General features: G+C 44.3%; 1 protein-coding gene across 2 annotated transcripts in view; it reads left to right on the plus strand.

Annotated features, from left to right (window-relative positions):
• The first annotated feature begins 1,156 nt into the window (after window positions 1-1,156).
• The window catches only part of hsd17b4 (hydroxysteroid (17-beta) dehydrogenase 4), a 24,815-nt gene continuing 3,966 nt past the window's right edge, over window positions 1,157-22,005 (plus strand). The window contains exons 1-17 of one of the 2 annotated variants that reach the window (XM_084389141.1): window positions 1,157-1,394; window positions 1,827-1,880; window positions 1,969-2,076; window positions 2,148-2,207; window positions 2,721-2,742; window positions 2,816-2,862; window positions 3,537-3,621; window positions 5,024-5,211; window positions 8,648-8,739; window positions 8,880-8,904; window positions 9,151-9,279; window positions 9,546-9,637; window positions 14,258-14,488; window positions 14,569-14,620; window positions 17,908-17,979; window positions 18,236-18,339; window positions 18,445-18,510. In XM_084389141.1, the coding sequence (XP_084245267.1) occupies window positions 1,337-1,394; window positions 1,827-1,880; window positions 1,969-2,076; window positions 2,148-2,207; window positions 2,721-2,742; window positions 2,816-2,862; window positions 3,537-3,621; window positions 5,024-5,211; window positions 8,648-8,739; window positions 8,880-8,904; window positions 9,151-9,279; window positions 9,546-9,637; window positions 14,258-14,488; window positions 14,569-14,620; window positions 17,908-17,979; window positions 18,236-18,339; window positions 18,445-18,510 (1,485 nt within the window). In that variant the 5' untranslated portion in view covers window positions 1,157-1,336. The remainder of the gene's footprint in view (window positions 1,395-1,826; window positions 1,881-1,968; window positions 2,077-2,147; window positions 2,208-2,720; window positions 2,743-2,815; window positions 2,863-3,536; window positions 3,622-5,023; window positions 5,212-8,647; window positions 8,740-8,879; window positions 8,905-9,150; window positions 9,280-9,545; window positions 9,638-14,257; window positions 14,489-14,568; window positions 14,621-17,907; window positions 17,980-18,235; window positions 18,340-18,444; window positions 18,511-22,005) is intronic. The other variant, XM_084389140.1, reaches the window with a different exon arrangement.

Raw genomic sequence — 22,005 nt, forward strand, 5'->3', positions numbered from 1 at the left:
ATAACAAAATGAAGATCTAAATATTTATTTAATAAACTTTGATGTTGGTTTGACAAATCCAGGTCTGAAAATTTGAAACAACTTTGAAAAGTTTGAAATTTGAAGGTTTTACTCAGAGAATGTAAAAAAAAAAAAATTACTAGCATGTTTTAACATGTTTGCTAAAAGGTTTAATGTATTGTTAACATTTTAGCATGTTGCTAGCATGTTTAAGATGTTGTTGACATTGTTGACATATTGTTAACATGTTGCTTACATGATTTAACATGTTGTTAGCATGTTGCTAAAATGTTGTTAACGTGTTGCTAACATGTTGACAGCATGAATTAGCATATTACTAACAAGTTTTAGCATGTTGTTCTATAGGATAGTCATTAAGCTTTGCTAGTGATATCTTAAATGCAATATAAGTCTTATTCTTTAAAAGTTTTCAGTTTCCTCCTAATCTCTGACGTGAAACAGACTTCATTCGCCCCAATGGAAGCATATTTTCACTTTTTGAATCGTTCCCTATCCCCTATATAGTGCACTATGTGCCGTTCACCATGTAGAATATAGTAAATGTGTGAACAAGTGACCGATTTCAGCCGCAGCTTCAGTGTTTATCATCTAGGGGGCGGAGCATCAGATTCTAGAGAGCATTTGATTGGACAGTGCATAGTGATGTCAGCAGAAGTGAGAGATTGTGAGTTTTGAACGCTTATATCTACTAAATGCGAGTTTTGTCATAGTTTTGGAGCACACTAGCTTATAGATAACAATAAAGCTGACATATTCATACTAAAAGCCAAAAAACTTCCATTTTGATTTCATGTGGACTTTAAATAGTACATAGCTCAAGCCAACATAATGATATATTCAAATATATGTAAATAATCCTCACAGCAAGCAGAGCCAAAAAACCTGATAGAGAACAGTACATTTCAAACTAGTTATTTTAACCATTGGGATGCTATTACAGTTTTTTATTAATATTTTTAATGAGTTTTTACCTTTATATTTTAAGTTTTAGTGTTTTTGTTTTTTTTACGATGGCAGATTTCATAAAACATTTTACACATGAACACTCTCAATGACACAGCAGCTCAAACTGCGATTTAGATTATATATTCGAATATTAATCACAATAAACAGTGCGCACAAATGAGTGTCACGTGCTGCTGTTTGGTGGAGTGAACACGCGCGCACCGGATTGGTTGTTATCGGGTGACGTCAGCGCTGCGGAAGTAGGGCAAAAGTCACGGCGGAGTGTTTCACAGCAGATCCGAAGACTTTCACACTGATCGCTCCAGGGAAACATCATCATCATCATCATAAACAGAAATATCATCTAAATATGTCTGTGCCTTTGACTTTCGACGGTCGAGTGGTGCTGGTGACGGGAGCCGGCGGAGGTCAGTTTTAGCTTCATAAACTCATGCGTTTATGCAAATACATGCAAGTATGTTAATGCAAAGTTCACTAACAGAGAGATGCCGTTATTTTTGCATAAGTATAATGTGTAAATGCATCAGACAAACGCTTTCCGAGAGGGTTTACAGCAAGCAAACAGAGAGCATATTAGTTATCTATTATCCTTATTGTATTGTGAAAGTTACTGCTGACACGTGAATATAGATGGGTAATATTTATGCACTTGCATTATTTGGGCTAGTATATTGAGCTTAAAGGCTTTTATACATGCTTAAGCGTGTTGTTTGGAAGTGAATCAGCTTTTCTGAGTCGATCAAAGTGCAAACAGCAGATAAGACTGAGTGACTGATGCCCTCATGATTATCTGATGCTGATATTCATAAATCATGTAAATCATGTGTGTTTTTGTGCAGGTTTGGGGAGGGAATACGCGCTGGCGTTCGGGCAGAGAGGAGCCGCTGTCATCGGTGATCGGATCTCTAAATGATTCAGTTCAAATGAGTCGATGCTTATGAATCGTTTTCTAGATCTGTGTTTTCTGTTCTTTTCCCACAGTCAATGATCTGGGAGGAGATATTAAAGGAGGAGGCAAGAGTTCTGCAGCTGCGGATCGAGTTGTGGAGGAGATCAGAGCTAACGGAGGGAAAGCCGTGGCCAACTACGGTAACGATTCACCTGTCAATCAATCACACCTGTCCTGATGCTGATGCTGATCCTGTATCTTCACCTCACAGATTCAGTGGAAGACGGAGAGAAGCTCATACAGACGGCGCTGGATGCGTTCGGACGAATAGGTGACCTGCAATATGATGTGATATTATTATTCATAATCTATAGAGCGCTGGTTCCGGAGGTATTTTGTCCATTCATTTCTCCCATAGGGATTTAAAAGAAAAAAGTCTTGGTTAAAGCGTTACAATACATGAAACAAACCAACCAACCGGCTACGAGGAGAACTTTGTCAGTCCCTAACAAAAACACCAAGTCTTTAATGAGGAAAAGAACTACAATCCCATGATGCATTGCCAATGATTTTCACCACTAATTCAGCTGTTAAACATGATTATTATAAAACAAGTTGAAGTAAAGCTTCAGCGGAGGCATATTCCATCGATTAACAACCTTGTAGCGTAAAGGTTTATAAGTTATCTGTCAAAATCGGTTCCCCTATGGAGAAACGAATGGTGCTTTTACTTCTGGAACTCCACATTTTAGTAAAAAGATCATATTGAAGGTGCAGATTTCTGTTGTTTAGAATAAATGCATTGCTGTCCGTGTGGTTGAGTTTGTGGCGTGTTGTTTTCCAGATATCGTGGTGAATAACGCTGGGTAAGTGTTTCTGATCTCTGGCTCTCTGAGAGCGAACGGCGTGAGTTGTAAATCTCCTCTGCTGTTTCCGAAGGATCCTGCGGGACCGGTCTTTCGCTCGGACCAGTGACGTGGACTGGGGTACGTGAAGAAACATCGAGTCTCGCTTCATACAGTACAGAGCGATTCAAAGCAGCTTCACAGTAATGAACTGAATCAGTGATGCAAACTTCATCAAATATGAGAGGAATTCAGATTCTGCTGTAAAGCCAGAATAGAGTCAGTGTGAATCTTGAATCAATGTTGCAAAATATGTCAATTATTTAAAGTCCCCCTGTGGTGAAAACCCAGCTTTCCATGTGGTGTTTTTAATCTGCTTTAAGACAAAGCATGTGTAAGTTCATAAGTCGACACCATTGCTGAGTATTTCCTCCTTAAAACTGCAGTGAACCAAAGACAGTCTCAAACACACGCTTTGAAATCGCTGGTGTTTCTGACGTCACAAACTACCTTGTAACCAATCAGATCAACGTGTGATCGTCAACCAGTGGATCTCTGAGCTGAGTGAGTGAGTGGAGGCGGGGCTTATTTGCATATTCATAGAACCGCGCATACTAAATGAGGCGAGGGTGTCGAGTTACATTCAAGATATTTTAAGACATGAAGAAACATTTAAATATGTAATTTTGGTGATCAAAGATGAGTTTTAACGGATAAAATGATTGACTCAGGGGGACTTTAACCGAGTTGAGCTGATATATCACACGTGTGTCTGTGTTTATGCGATAAAGCTGACTTTGACGCGTGTGTTTCAGACCTGATTCACCGTGTTCATCTGAGAGGCTCGTTCCTCGTCACGAGAGCCGCCTGGAACCACATGAAGAACCAGAAGTTTGGGAGGTACGGAGATCCGCTGTGTTTCAACCAAGCGGCGACCTTCCCGTCTCTCTCTTGAAGCCAACACGGAAGTGACGTTTAAATTATATTAAGCCTCTGCATAATTAAGGGCGTGGCCACTTGAGTGACAGGTGGATTGCTGCTGATGTCACTACTAGCTGTTTGTCTGCTGTCTGTTAGCATCACGTCACCTCAGCTAATCCGCCTCGCTGCATATTTTAGTTTATCCGAGAGTGACGTGCGGTGACCATCTATCTATAAATTACAGAAACGTCTGTCTGTCTGTGTGTGTGTCTGTTATTCGCATATCACTCGAACCGTTAGTCTGATGGATTTCAAACTTGACCGGTGTCTTGCCACGGGCACGAGTAAGTGCAGTGCCAAGTTTGACGTTGTATGGATTAGAAATGCAAAAGATATCGTTAAAAATATCAGTAAAAGAAGCACTTAGAAGGTTGTGGTTTAAAAAGAAACATTCTGACATAAACACTCTGTCAGCTACACTGTTTACTTCTGAATATTATATTTTATTAAACGGCCATCATTTGTAGTAACCTATTCACAAACTGTTTGCTCAAGCGTAGCGTTTTTTCGGAGTTCACTGTGTAGCCCGCTCCCTGAATCGTCGAGTTCACTGTGTAACCCGCTCCCTGAATCGTCGAGTTCACTGTGTAACCCGCTCCCTGAATCGTCGAGTTCACTGTGTAACCTTACTTCTGTATATTATATCTATCTATAAATTACTGGAATGTCTGTCTTTCTGTCTGTCTGTGTGTGTGTGTGTGTGTGTGTCTGTTATTCGCATATCTCTCGAACCGTTAGTCCGATGGATTTCAAACTTGACAGGTGTCTCGCCACGGGCATGAGTAAGTGCAGTGCCAAGTTTGACATTGTTTGGATTAGAGATGCAAAAGATATTGGTAAATATATATCGGTAAAAGAAGCACACACTGGCTTTTGACCCTCACAGAGAGGGCCGAAGAAAGCAGTGGAGCTTAAGTAGCTTGGAGTTCCCTGTGTAGCCTGCTCCCTGAATCGTGTAGTTAAAATCGTGTAGTCATCATGTCAGTATCAGTATTTGCTTTCTACCACGCACAAATAAAAATGTCACTGAACTTCTGCTGTGTAATTGTAATGAGCTCTCAAACACACCAAACCAACAATTACTAAAAACACACACAAAAACTTTTGCACGGGCATTTTGCACTAGTAGAATATAATTTAAACGTCACTTCAGTGTTGGATTCGAGAGAGACTGGAAGGTTGCCGTTTGGCGGTGACGCTTTGGCTCTTCAGAAACCGGCGGGTGACATCACGGACACTACGCCCAATGCTTTATACAGTCTGTGGTTTCACCTGAACGTGATGTTTTATCCCGACGGGTTTTCCTCGCATCTGTGTGCAGGATCATCATGACGTCGTCCGCGGCGGGAATCTACGGGAACTTCGGGCAGGCGAACTACAGCGCGGCGAAGCTGGGTCTGCTGGGACTGTCCAACACACTGGCCATCGAAGGCCAGAAGTACAACATCCACTGCAACACGGTGGCGCCGACCGCTGGATCCCGGCTCACCGAGACCGTCATGCCTCCAGGTGCTGAGCCAATCATGCGAGAGTGACGTCATCACGTGAGCGCAGGGCTGCACAATTATGAGAAAAATCATATATATATATACACTGCTCAAAAAAATAAAGGGAACACTTTTTAATCAGAGAATAGCATCAAGTCAGTTAAACTCCTGGGATATTGATCTGGTCAGTTAAGTAAAAGAGGGGGTTGGTAATCAGTTTCAGCTGCTTTAGTGGTAATGACATTAACAGCAGGTGCACTAGATGGGCAACAGTGAGACAACCCCCAAAACAGGAATGGTTTTACAGGTGGAGGCCACTGACATTTTTTCCCTACTCATCTTTTCGGACTGTTTTTCACCAGTTTTGCATTTGGCTAGGGTCAGTGTCACTACTGGTAGCATGAGGCGATACCTGGACCCTACAGAGGTTGAGCAGGCAGTCCAGCTCCTTCAGGATGGCTCATCAATACGTGCCATTGCCAGAAGGTTTGCTGTGTCTCCCAGCACAGTCTCAAGAGCATGGAGGAGATTCCAGGAAGACAGACAGCTACTATAGGAGAGCTGGACAGGGCCGTAGAAGGTCCTTAACCCATCAGCAGGACCGGTATCTGCTCCTTTGTGCGAGGAGGAACATGATGAGCACTGCCAGAGCCCTACAAAATGACCTCCAGCAGGCCACTGGTGTGAATGTCTCTGACCAAACAATCAGAAACAGACTTCATGAGGGTGGCCTGAGGGCCCGACGTCCTCTAGTGGGCCCTGTGCTCACTGCCCAGCACCAGGGAGCTCGATTGGCCTTTCCCATTGAACACCAGAATTGGCAGGTCCGCCACTGGTGCCCTGTGGTTTTCACAAATGAGAGCAGGTTCACCCTGAGCACGTGACAGACAGGAAAGGGTCTGGAGAAGCCGTGGAGAATGTTATGCTGCCTGTAACATCGTTCAGCATGACCGGTTTGGTGGTGGGTCAGTGAGGGTCTGGGGAGGCATATCCATGGAGGGACGCACAGACCTCTGCAGGCTAGACAATGGCACCCTGACTGCCATTAGGTATCGGGATGAAATCCTTGGATCCATTGTCCATTGTCAGACCCAGTTTCGGTCCATCTGACATCACCTGGTTGCACCTCAGACTGTCCAGGAGCTCAGTGATGCGCTGGTCCAGATCTGGGAGGAAATACCCCAGGACACCATCCGTCGTCTCATTAGGAGCATGCCCCGATGTTGTCAGGCATGCATACAAGCACGTGGGGGCCATACAAACTACTGAGTACCATTTTGAGTTGCTGCAATGAAATTTCAGCAAAATTGACAAGCCTGCTGCATCATTTTTTCACTCAGATTTCCGGGGTGTCTTTGAATTCAATCCTCTGTAGGTTGATCATTTTCATTTCCGTCAAACGATGTGGCATCCTTTCGTTCATAACACATTACCCAGTCCATATTAGTATAGATATCCAGCATGATATTTTTCCCCATTGAGATCTGATGTGTTTTCAAAGTGTTCCTTTAATTTTTTTGAGCAGTGTATATATATATAATCGTGTATATATAGGCCTATTATAATAAATTTGTTTACACAAATTTTTTTTACACACACACAAGTACTGTCCCACTTTACTTGCACACAAATTGTAAGAATATGACTAATACTGATAAATAAACAGTAGGTCTATGAGGTTAAGCTATTAAATATCAGTCCCAAAGTAGTTTTTATTAATTCAATGTTGGTATGAGCACCATATTGTGCTGGGTTCTCTGAAGTAGTCGTGATTCGCCTCTCACAACGTAACTCTAAACGCACCGCAGAGTAATGTAAGTGGACTTTTTTTTGTAATCACGGCTTTGAACGATTACGTAATCATGGCATCCGTAATCACGTTTAGAAATTCTATTAATTGTGCAGCCCTTCGTAAGAGTGACGTCATCAGGTGAGAGTGATGTCATCAGGTGAGAGTGATGTCATCAGGTGAGAGTGAGGGGAGAGTGATGTCATCAGGTGAGAGTGATGTCATCAGGTGAGAGTGATGTCATCAGGTGAGAGTGATGTCACCTGGTGAGAGTGAGGTGTGAGTGATGTCATCAGGTGAGAGTGAGGTGTGAGTGATGTCATCAGGTGAGAGTGATGTCATCAGGTGAGAGTGATGTCACCTGGTGAGAGTAAGGTGTGAGTGATGTCATCAGGTGAGAGTGAGGTGTGAGTGATGTCATCAGGTGAGAGTGAGGTGAGCGTGAGGTCATCAGGTGAGAGTGAGGTGAGCGTGAGGTCATCAGGAGAGAGTGAGGTGAGCGTGAGGTCATCAGGTGAGAGTGAGGTGAGCGTGATGTCATCAGAATAGAGTGAGGTGAGCGTCATGTCATCAGGTGAGAGTGAGGTGAGCGTGATGTCATCAGGTGAGAGTGAGGGGAGAGTGATGTCATCAGGAGAGATTGATGTCATCAGGTGAGAGTGAGGTGAGCGTGATGTCATCAGGAGAGAGTGATGTCATCAGAAGAGAGTGAGGTGAGCGTGATGTCATCAGGTGAGAGTGAGGGGAGAGTGATGTCATCAGGTGAGAGTGATGTCATCTGGTGAGAGTGAGGTGTGAGTGATGTCATCAGGTGAGAGTGAGGTGTGAATGATGTCATCAGGTGAGAGTGAGGTGAGCGTGATGTCATCAGGAGAGAGTGAGGTGAGCGTGAGGTCATCAGGTGAGAGTGAGGTGAGCGTGATGTCATCAGAATAGAGTGAGGTGAGCGTCATGTCATCAGGTGAGAGTGAGGTGAGCGTGATGTCATCAGGTGAGAGTGAGGGGAGAGTGATGTCATCAAGAGAGAGTGAGGTGAGCGTGATGTCATCAGGAGAGATTGATGTCATCAGGTGAGAGTGAGGTGAGCGTGATGTCATCAGGAGAGAGTGATGTCATCAGAAGAGAGTGAGGTGAGCGTGATGTCATCAGGTGAGAGTGAGGTGAGCGTGATGTCATCAAGAGAGTGAGGTGAGCATGATGTCATCAGGAGAGAGTGATGTCATCAGAAGAGAGTGAGGTGAGCGTGATGTCATCAGGAGAGAGTGATGTCATCAGGTGAGAGTGAGGTGAGCGTGATGTCATCAGGAGAGAGTGATGTCATCAGGTGAGAGTGAGGTGAGCGTGATGTCATCAGGAGAGAGTGATGTCATCAGGTGAGAGTGAGGTGAGCGTGATGTCATCAGGAGAGAGTGATGTCATCAGGTGAGAGTGAGGTGAGCGTGATGTCATCAGGTGAGAGTGAGGTGAGCGTGATGTCATCAGGTGAGAGTGAGGTGAGCGTGATGTCATCAGGAGAGAGTGATGTCATCAGGTGAGAGTGAGGTGAGCGTGATGTCATCAGGTGAGAGTGATGTCATCAGGTGAGAGTGATGTCATCAGGTGAGAGTGAGGTGAGCGTGATGTCATCATCACGTGTGTGTGGACCGCACTGACTGCTGTGCTCTTTCAGATCTGCTGGAGTCGCTGAAGGCCGAGTACGTGGCGCCGCTGGTGCTCTGGTTGAGTCACGAGTCGTGTCGGGAGAACGGAGGCCTGTTCGAGGTGTTTAACTGCATACTGTACCTTGAGTGCATTAATTACTGTACAAGTGTTTGATTAAAGCACACATATAAATGTAAAAATGTATCCATCATCTCAAGTGTTTTCTACATGACACTCTTCAGCTGCTGCTTGTGTTTCAGGTCGGCGCCGGCTGGATCGGGAAATGTAAGTTGTTCTGTGAAACTCCTGATCTCTGTGGGAGAAGATCAGCACCAGATCCTCGAATCGACCCGTGACTCACTGCTAACGCCTTTATGCAGAGCACTTATATAACGTGTTCATATATACATCTATATTCAGTGCTGTTTAAGCATCATCAATACTAGTCCTCATACATCTGTGTGTTTGTGTGTGTGTGTGTGTGTGTTTGTCTGTCCGTGTGTGTCTGTGTGTGTGTGTGTGTGTGTGTAGTGCGCTGGGAGAGGACTCTGGGTCGAACGGTGCGTCAGAAGAACGAGATCATGACGCCGGAGGCCGTGAGAGACTCTTGGAACGAGATCTGTGACTTTACTGACGCCACTAAACCCGCCAGCATTCAGGGTAACGACACACACACACACACACACTCATTACAGCTGTTAGCCAATCAAACGCTTAGAACGCTCAGCATGTGCCTGTCACATAGAGGCAATGAATAAAACCCCTTGCTGTGCTCTGTGCTAGACTGAGACTGTTACAGCACTGTATACTGTTGTCCTCTTGCTCGTCTGATTGCTTCTATTGTTCTCATTTGTAAGTCGCTTTGGATAAAAGCATCTGCTAAATGATTAAATGTAAATGTAATGAACATCACTGTGTTCCTGAAGAGTCTCTGCAGACGCTGGTGGAGGTTCTGTCTAAGCTGGATTCTGGACGAGGAATCGGAACCAATCCGACCGGAGCCTCAGCGACAAACCCTGTGAGAAACATCAACACACACACTGCAAAACATCAACACACACACACTGCAGAACATCAACACACACACTGCAGAACATCAACACACACACTGCAGAACATCAACACACACACTGCAGAACATCAACACACACACTGCAAAACATCAACACACACACACTGCAGAACATCAACACACACACTGCAGAACATCAACACACACACTGCAGAACATCAACACACACACTGCAGAACATCAACACACACACTGCAGAACATCAACACACACACTGCAGAACATCAACACACACACACACACTGCAGAACATCAACACACACACTGCAGAACATCAACACACACACTGCAGAACATCAACACACACACACTGCAGAACATCAACACACACACTGCAGAACATCAACACACACACTGCAGAACATCAACACACACACACTGCAGAACATCAACACACACACTGCAGAACATCAACACACACACACTGCAGAACATCAACACACACACTGCAGAACATCAACACACACACTGCAGAACATCAACACACACACTGCAGAACATCAACACACACACTGCAGAACATCAACACACACACTGCAGAACATCAACACACACACACTGCAGAACATCAACACACACACTGCAGAACATCAACACACACACTGCAGAACATCAACACACTGCAGAACATCAACACACACACTGCAGAACATCAACACACACACTGCAGAACATCAACACACACACTGCAGAACATCAACACACTGCAGAACATCAACACACACACTGCAGAACATCAACACACACACTGCAGAACATCAACACACTGCAGAACATCAACACACTGCAGAACATCAACACACACACTGCAGAACATCAACACACACACTGCAAAACATCAACACACACACACACACACACACACACACACTGCAGAACATCAACACACACACTGCAAAACATCAACACACACACACTGCAAAACATAAACACACACTTGCAAAAAATCAACATAAACACACACTTGCAAAAAATCAACATAAACACACTGCAAAAAATCAACATAAACACACACACCGCAAAACATCAACACACACACTGCAAAACATAAACACACACACTTGCAAAACATCAACATAAACACACACACACTTGCAAAACATCAACATAAACACACACACTGCAAAACATAAACACACACACTGCAAAACATCAACACACACACTTGCAAAACATCAACATAAACACACACACACTTGCAAAACATCAACATAAACACACACACTGCAAAACATAAACACACACACTTGCAAAACATCAACATAAACACACACACTGCAAAACATCAACATAAACACACACACTTGCAAAACATCAACACACACACACTGCAGAACATCAACACACACACACTGCAGAACATCAACACACACACACTGCAGAACATCAACACACACACACACACTGCAGAACATCAACACACACACTGCAGAACATCAACACACACACACTGCAGAACATCAACACACACACTGCAGAACATCAACACACACACTGCAGAACATCAACATAAACACACTGCAAAACATGAACACACACACTTGCAAAACATCAACATAAACACACACACTGCAAAACATCAACATAAACACACACACTTGCAAAACATCAACACACACACACTGCAGAACATCAACACACACACACTGCAGAACATCAACACACACACACTGCAGAACATCAACACACACACACACTGCAGAACATCAACACACACACACTGCAGAACATCAACACACACACACTGCAGAACATCAACACACACACACTGCAGAACATCAACACACACACTGCAGAACATCAACACACACACACTGCAGAACATCAACACACACACACTGCAGAACATCAACACACACACACTGCAGAACATCAACACACACACTGCAGAACATCAACACACACACTGCAGAACATCAACACACACACTGCAGAACATCAACACACACTGCAGAACATCAACACACACACTGCAGAACATCAACACACACACTGCAGAACATCAACACACACACACTGCAAAACATCAACACACACACTGCAGAACATCAACACACACTGCAGAACATCAACACACACACACACACACACACACACACACACTGCAGAACATCAACACACACACTGCAAAACATCAACACACACACACTGCAAAACATAAACACACACTTGCAAAAAATCAACACACACACACACACTGCAAAACATCAACACACACACTGCAAAACACACACACTGCAAAACATAAACACACACACTTGCAAAAAATCAACATAAACACACACACCGCAAAACATCAACACACACACTGCAAAACATAAACACACACACTTGCAAAACATCAACATAAACACACACACTGCAAAACATAAACACACACACTGCAAAACATAAACACACACACTTGCAAAACATGAACACACACACTTGCAAAACATCAACATAAACACACACACTTGCAAAACATCAACATAAACACACTGCAAAACATGAACACACACACCGCAAAACATCAACACACACACTGCAAAACATCAACACACACACCGCAAAACATCAACACACACACTGCAAAACATCAACACACACACTTGCAAAACATCAACATAAACACACACACTGCAAAACATAAACACACACACTGCAAAACATAAACACACACACTTGCAAAACATGAACACACACACTTGCAAAACATCAACATAAACACACACACTGCAAAACATCAACATAAACACACACACTTGCAAAACATCAACATAAACACACTGCAAAACATGAACACACACACTTGCAAAACATCAACATAAACACACACACACACTTGCAAAACATCAACATAAACACACACACTGCAAAACATAAACACACACACTGCAAAACATACACACACACTTGCAAAACATCAACATAAACACACACACTGCAAAACATAAACACACACACTGCAAAACATAAACACACACACTTGCAAAACATGAACACACACACTTGCAAAACATCAACATAAACACACACACTGCAAAACATCAACATAAACACACACACTTGCAAAACATCAACATAAACACACTGCAAAACATGAACACACACACTTGCAAAACATGAACACACACACTTGCAAAACATGAACACACACACTTGCAAAACATCAACATAAACACACACACTGCAAAACATCAACATAAACACACACACTTGCAAAACATCAACATAAACACACTGCAAAACATAAACACACACACTGCAAAACATAAACACACACACTTGCAAAACATGAACACACACACTTGCAAAACATCAACATAAACACACACACTTGCAAAACATCAACATAAACACACTGCAAAACATGAACACACACACTTGCAAAACATCAACATAAACACACACACTGCAAAACATCAACATAAACACACACACTTGCAAAACATCAACATAAACACACTGCAAAACATGAACACACACACTGCAAAACATAAACACACACACTTGCAAAACATCAACATAAACACACACACTGCAAAACATAAACACACACACTGCAAAACAAACACACACACTTGCAAAACATAAACACACACACACTGCAAAACATCAACATAAACACACACACTTGCAAAACATCAACATAAACACACTGCAAAACATGAACACACACACTTGCAAAACATCAACATAAACACACTGCAAAACATGAACACACACACTTGCAAAACATCAACATAAACACACACACACTTGCAAAACATCAACATAAACACACACACTGCAAAACATAAACACACACACTGCAAAACATAAACACACACACTTGCAAAACATCAACATAAACACACTGCAAAACATGAACACACACACTTGCAAAACATCAACATAAACACACACACTTGCAAAACATCAACATAAACACACTGCAAAACATGAACACACACACTTGCAAAACATCAACATAAACACACACACTGCAAAACATAAACACACACACACACTGCAAAACATCGACACACACACACTGCAAACAATTCTCCAAACAAGCCTCGTTCTCCAGCACAAACATCTACACTGAAATCAACACACATTTACTGGAGAAGCGTTCGATTACACACAGGGCCGTGGAAAAAGTTAAAGTTATAGAGGTTTAAGTTTACGAAAATGATTTATGAACAATATTTTATATAAAACAGATTCACACAGTGGTTGGATTTGTGATTTGCAGGAGAGTTTTTCTCTCTTAAATTTTACAATCACACACAATTATCTTATTAAACACATACAGACCACACTCTGACATCCATACCAACACACACACACACACACACACACACACACACACAATTATCGCTGCATCATTTATCCAATTGGCTCTAATATGCATAAGCAGAAAACAGGAATCAAGGGAGTATTTACTTTATAGGCCAAACCTGAGAAAATGGCACCATAAAAAAAATAGTAAAATATTTCAATTTTGAATATTTGTGCTGGAAAACGAGACAGTGAAGAAGAACAGGATCAGTGTCCATCAGCAGCTCTCAATCAGGTCCAGTGAGATGTGCTGTTTTGCAGTCGGAGGCCGTGGGACACACTCTTCCGGAGATCAGCTTCTCCTACACACACATGAACTGTATCCTGTACGCGCTGGGAGTGGGAATGTCCACCGGAGACCCGGATCACCTGCGGTTCCTGTACGAGGGCCAGGAGGACTTCTGCTGTCTGCCCACATTCAGTGTGATCGCGGCCCAGAGCGCCATAACCGGCCTCAGCAGCGTCCCGGGACTCCAGATCGACTTCAGCAGGGTGAGTGTGTGTGTGTGTGTGTGTGTGTGTGTGTGTGTGTGTGTCTCCTCAGTGATGTCATCAGTGTGTGTGTCTTTCAGCTGCTGCACGGAGAGCAGTATCTGGAGCTGTTCAAACCGCTGCCCACATCAGGTGATCATCAGCAAACACTCAGCTTCTCCTCACACACTCACACACTCCTCATGTGTTACTGAAGACGTTTCTCTCCTCACACACTCACACACTCCTCATGTGTTACTGAAGACGTTTCTCTCCTCACACACTCACACACTCCTCATGTGTTTCTGAAGACGTTTCTCTCCTCACACACTCACACACTCCTCATGTGTTTTAGAAGACGTTTCTCTCCTCACACACTCACACACTCCTCATGTGTTACTGAAGACGTTTCTCTCCTCACACACTCACACACTCCTCATGTGTTTTAGAAGACGTTTCTCTCCTCACACACTCACACACTCCTCATGTGTTACTGAAGACGTTTCTCTCCTCACACACTCACACACTCCTCATGTGTTACTGAAGACGTTTCTCTCCTCACACACTCACACACTCCTCATGTGTTACTGAAGACGTTTCTCTCCTCACACACTCACACACTCCTCATGTGTTACTGAAGACGTTTCTCTCCTCACACACTCACACACTCCTCATGTGTTACTGAAGACGTTTCTCTCCTCACACACTCACACACTCCTCATGTGTTTTAGAAGACGTTTCTCTCCTCACACACTCACACACTCCTCATGTGTTACTGAAGACGTTTCTCTCCTCACACACTCACACACTCCTCATGTGTTACTGAAGACGTTTCTCTCCTCACACACTCACACACTCCTCATGTGTTACTGAAGACGTTTCTCTCCTCACACACTCACACACTCCTCATGTGTTACTGAAGACGTTTCTCTCCTCACACACTCACACACTCCTCATGTGTTACTGAAGACGTTTCTCTCCTCACACACTCACACACTCCTCATGTGTTACTGAAGACGTTTCTCTCCTCACACACTCACACACTCCTCATGTGTTACTGAAGACGTTTCTCTCCTCACACACTCACACACTCCTCATGTGTTTCTGAAGACGTTTCTCTCCTCACACACTCACACACTCCTCATGTGTTTCTGAAGACGTTTCTCTCCTCACACACTCACACACTCCTCATGTGTTTCTGAAGACGTTTCTCTCCTCACACACTCACACACTCCTCATGTGTTACTGAAGACGTTTCTCTCCTCACACACTCACACACTCCTCATGTGTTTCTGAAGACGTTTCTCTCCTCACACACTCACACACTCCTCATGTGTTACTGAAGACGTTTCTCTCCTCACACACTCACACACTCCTCATGTGTTACTGAAGACGTTTCTCTCCTCACACACTCACACACTCCTCATGTGTTTCTGAAGACGTTTCTCTCCTCACACACTCACACACTCCTCATGTGTTACTGAAGACGTTTCTCTCCTCACACACTCCTCATGTGTTACTGAAGACGTTTCTCTCCTCACACACTCACACACTCCTCATGTGTTACTGAAGACGTTTCTCTCCTCACACACTCCTCATGTGTTACTGAAGACGTTTCTCTCCTCACACACTCACACACTCCTCATGTGTTACTGAAGACGTTTCTCTCCTCACACACTCACACACTCCTCATGTGTTTCTGAAGACGTTTCTCTCCTCACACACTCACACACTCCTCATGTGTTTCTGAAGACGTTTCTCTCCTCACACTCACACACTCCTCATGTGTTTCTGAAGACGTTTCTCTCCTCACACACTCACACACTCCTCATGTGTTTCTGAAGACGTTTCTCTCCTCACACACTCACACACTCCTCATGTGTTACTGAAGACGTTTCTCTCCTCACACACTCACACACTCCTCATGTGTTTCTGAAGACGTTTCTCTCCTCACACACTCACACACTCCTCATGTGTTTCTGAAGACGTTTCTCTCCTCACACACTCACACACTCCTCATGTGTTACTGAAGACGTTTCTCTCCTCACACACTCACACACTCCTCATGTGTTACTGAAGACGTTTCTCTCCTCACACACTCACACACTCCTCATGTGTTACTGAAGACGTTTCTCTCCTCACACACTCACACACTCCTCATGTGTTTCTGAAGACGTTTCTCTCCTCACACACTCACACACTCCTCATGTGTTACTGAAGACGTTTCTCTCCTCACACACTCACACACTCCTCATGTGTTTCTGAAGACGTTTCTCTCCTCACACACTCACACACTCCTCATGTGTTACTGAAGACGTTTCTCTCCTCACACACTCACACACTCCTCATGTGTTACTGAAGACGTTTCTCTCCTCACACACTCACACACTCCTCATGTGTTACTGAAGACGTTTCTCTCCTCACACACTCACACACTCCTCATGTGTTACTGAAGACGTTTCTCTCCTCACACACTCACACACTCCTCATGTGTTACTGAAGACGTTTCTCTCCTCACACACTCACACACTCCTCATGTGTTACTGAAGACGTTTCTCTCCTCACACACTCACACACTCCTCATGTGTTACTGAAGACGTTTCTCTCCTCACACACTCACACACTCCTCATGTGTTACTGAAGACGTTTCTCTCCTCACACACTCACACACTCCTCATGTGTTACTGAAGACGTTTCTCTCCTCACACACTCACACACTCCTCATGTGTTACTGAAGATGTTTCTCTCCTCACACACTCACACACTCCTCATGTGTTACTGAAGACGTTTCTCTCCTCACACACTCACACACTCCTCATGTGTTACTGAAGACGTTTCTCTCCTCACACACTCCTCATGTGTTTCTGAAGACGTTTCTCTCCTCACACACTCACACACTCCTCATGTGTTACTGAAGACGTTTCTCTCCTCACACACTCACACACTCCTCATGTGTTACTGAAGACGTTTCTCTCCTCACACACTCACACACTCCTCATGTGTTACTGAAGACGTTTCTCTCCTCACACACTCCTCATGTGTTTCTGAAGACGTTTCTCTCCTCACACACTCACACACTCCTCATGTGTTACTGAAGACGTTTCTCTCCTCACACACTCACACACTCCTCATGTGTTACTGAAGACGTTTCTCTCCTCACACACTCACACACTCCTCATGTGTTACTGAAGACGTTTCTCTCCTCACACACTCACACACTCCTCATGTGTTACTGAAGACGTTTCTCTCCTCACACACTCACACACTCCTCATGTGTTTCTGAAGACGTTTCTCTCCTCACACACTCACACACTCCTCATGTGTTTTAGAAGACGTTTCTCTCCTCACACTCACACACTCCTCATGTGTTTTAGAAGACGTTTCTCTCCTCACACACTCACACACTCCTCATGTGTTACTGAAGGTGTGTGTCTTCTCAGGGACGCTGACGTCACGGGCCGTGGTCGCAGATGTGCTGGATAAAGGGTCCGGGATGATCGTCCTGCTCGACGGTGAGAAACAACATCAGTGTGAATCACACACACACACACACACACGCACACACACACACATGTTTGGGTTCAGCCAGATTGTTTAATTAGAAGTCTCTCACAAATGCTGCATTTATCTGATCAAAAATACAGTCATTTTTTACAAATATTATTATAATGTAAATCTGATGTGTCCTATGTGAATATATATAGTAAAGTGTAATTTATTCCTGAGATCAAAGCTGAATTAATTTCATCGTGTGTGTGTGTGTCTCAGTTCATACGTACAGCGGCGGAGAGCTGGTGTGTTATAATCAGTTCTCGTTGTTCATCGTCGGCGCTGGAGGGTTCGGCGGGAAGCGGACGTCCCAGAAGGCCATGGTGAATATCACATCACACACTAACACACACACACACACACACACCAGCTGCGTAGAGTCACACACAAGCGTTGATTCCCCAGTGTGTGTGTTTGTGTTGCTTCAGGTCACGGCTCCTCTTCCAGACAGACCCGCTGACGCTGTGATCGTGGAGCAAACGTCTCGAGATCAGGTGACACACCGCATCACTCATGACATCACACCGCATCACTCATGACATCACACCGCATCACTCATGACATCACTCATGACATCACACCGCATCACTCATGACATCACGCCGCATCACTCATGACATCACACCGCATCACTCATGACATCACGCCGCATCACTCATGACATCACGCCGCATCACTCATGACATCACGCCGCATCACTCATGACATCACACCGCATCATTCATGACATCACGCCGCATCACTCATGACATCACACCGCATCACTCATGACATCACGCCGCATCACTCATGACATCACGCCGCATCACTCATGACATCACGCCGCATCACTCATGACATCACGCCGCATCACTCATGCAGGGGTGCAAACAGCGCGCTTTTCGGCGCCTCCCGCTTTTTTCACGTCAGTTTGGGTGACTTGTGTGAATCGTGCAGATCCGAAGAGTTTTTTTTTAAGGAGGGGGGGGTGTCTGATTATAATTTAACCAACAGTAATTCTGGATTGGATCCACCAACAAGTAAATAGGAAATAAGCGAATCAGAACACTGCGCGCCAAACCAGCAGTATGTGCGCAAGCGTGAACCACTAGTGTTTCTGTCTCACTCTGGATCTGCCGCTGCATCACATTTCTCTCTGCGTGGCGTGGAGTGTCCGTTTTTATGTCGGCTCTCATGTTAACTGGTTAGAGCTTGTGTTAGAGCACAATGCCTGCGTGACACACACACTTCTCGAGCCGCGCCGAAACCGCGTGCTAGAAATAGAACCGCAACCGACGCCTATTTTTCACGCGACACACACGAGTGTTGGAAGTTTTCAGACAAAATAGAAGGCGCAAATACATATTAATAAATTACATTTTGATGCTTGAAAGTCTCTCGGTTTTGACAAATGCATATATAATTGTAATTTAAAAAATAGGCCTAATTATCGATTTGGCATCGCATCACTCATGACATCACATCGCATCACTCATGACATCACATCGCATCACTCATGACATCACTCATGACATCACATCGCATCACTCATGACATCACGCCGCATCACTCATGACATCACTCATGACATCACATCGCATCACTCATGACATCACGCCGCATCACTCATGACATCACGCCGCATCACTCATGACATCACGCCGATTCACTCATGACATCACGCCGATTCACTCATGACATCACACCACATCACTCATGACATCACACCACATCACTCATGACATCACGCCGCATCACTCATGACATCACACCACATCACTCATGACATCACGCCGCATCACTCATGACATCACACCACATCACTCATGACATCACATCACATCACTCATGACATCACGCCGCATCACTTATGACATCACATCACATCACTCATGACATCATGCCGATTCACTCATGACATCACACCACATCACTCATGACATCACATCGCATCACTCATGACATCACGCCGCATCACTCATGACATCACTCATGACATCACGCCGCATCACTCATGACATCACGCCGCATCACTCATGACATCACGCCGCATCACTCATGACATCACGCCGCATCACTCATGACATCACACCGCATCACTCATGACATCACGCCGCATCACTCATGACATCACGCCGCATCACTCATGACATCACGCCGCATCACTCATGACATCACACCGCATCATTCATGACATCACGCCGCATCACTCATGACATCACACCGCATCACTCATGACATCACGCCGCATCACTCATGACATCACGCCGCATCACTCATGACATCACGCCGCATCACTCATGACATCACGCCGCATCACTCATGCAGGGGTGCAAACAGCGCGCTTTTCGGCGCCTCCCGCTTTTTTCACGTCAGTTTGGGTGACTTGTGTGAATCGTGCAGATCCGAAGAGTTTTTTTTTAAGGAGGGGGGGGTGTCTGATTATAATTTAACCAACAGTAATTCTGGATTGGATCCACCAACAAGTAAATAGGAAATAAGCGAATCAGAACACTGCGCGCCAAACCAGCAGTATGTGCGCAAGCGTGAACCACTAGTGTTTCTGTCTCACTCTGGATCTGCCGCTGCATCACATTTCTCTCTGCGTGGCGTGGAGTGTCCGTTTTTATGTCGGCTCTCATGTTAACTGGTTAGAGCTTGTGTTAGAGCACAATGCCTGCGTGACACACACACTTCTCGAGCCGCGCCGAAACCGCGTGCTAGAAATAGAACCGCAACCGACGCCTATTTTTCACGCGACACACACGAGTGTTGGAAGTTTTCAGACAAAATAGAAGGCGCAAATACATATTAATAAATTACATTTTGATGCTTGAAAGTCTCTCGGTTTTGACAAATGCATATATAATTGTAATTTAAAAAATAGGCCTAATTATCGATTTGGCATCGCATCACTCATGACATCACATCGCATCACTCATGACATCACATCGCATCACTCATGACATCACTCATGACATCACATCGCATCACTCATGACATCACGCCGCATCACTCATGACATCACTCATGACATCACATCGCATCACTCATGACATCACGCCGCATCACTCATGACATCACGCCGCATCACTCATGACATCACGCCGATTCACTCATGACATCACGCCGATTCACTCATGACATCACACCACATCACTCATGACATCACACCACATCACTCATGACATCACGCCGCATCACTCATGACATCACACCACATCACTCATGACATCACGCCGCATCACTCATGACATCACACCACATCACTCATGACATCACATCACATCACTCATGACATCACGCCGCATCACTTATGACATCACATCACATCACTCATGACATCATGCCGATTCACTCATGACATCACACCACATCACTCATGACATCACATCGCATCACTCATGACATCACGCCGCATCACTCATGACATCACTCATGACATCACGCCGCATCACTCATGACATCACGCCGCATCACTCATGACATCACGCCGCATCACTCATGACATCACGCCGCATCACTAATGACATCACGCCGCATCACTCATGACATCACGCCGCATCACTCATGACATCACTCATGACATCACTGGGTTTTTTTAAAAGAGATGCTATAAAGGATGCATTAACCTCATCCTTCCCACGCATCATTTTAAAAATTGGGTGTTCATCGGAGGGTCAAAGACCACAGGACTTTTCTCGCACTTGAACCACAAATACACACACAACATTTTTTTTTTTTATGGAGTTTTGTGGTTGAAATATAAAAAAAATAACAAATCCTTCCTTCACGGGTCCATTTGAGACTCTTAGGAATGTGAGGAATGCGAGGAATGCTTCAGTACACATAGAAAAACTAAAAATGCTAAAACTTTACCAAAAAATGATTTAATAATGTCTACATGTGTCTCTGAATGCACACTGAAGAGAAACTGACTTTAGGACCCAGAGGAACAGCTCATTTGCTCCATATAGAGATATAAGGTCATATAGAGTTATGAAATATCA

This window comes from Rutilus rutilus (assembly GCF_951802725.1).
Source record: "Rutilus rutilus genome assembly, chromosome: 19".
NCBI classification, from domain to species: Eukaryota; Metazoa; Chordata; class Actinopteri; order Cypriniformes; family Leuciscidae; genus Rutilus; species Rutilus rutilus.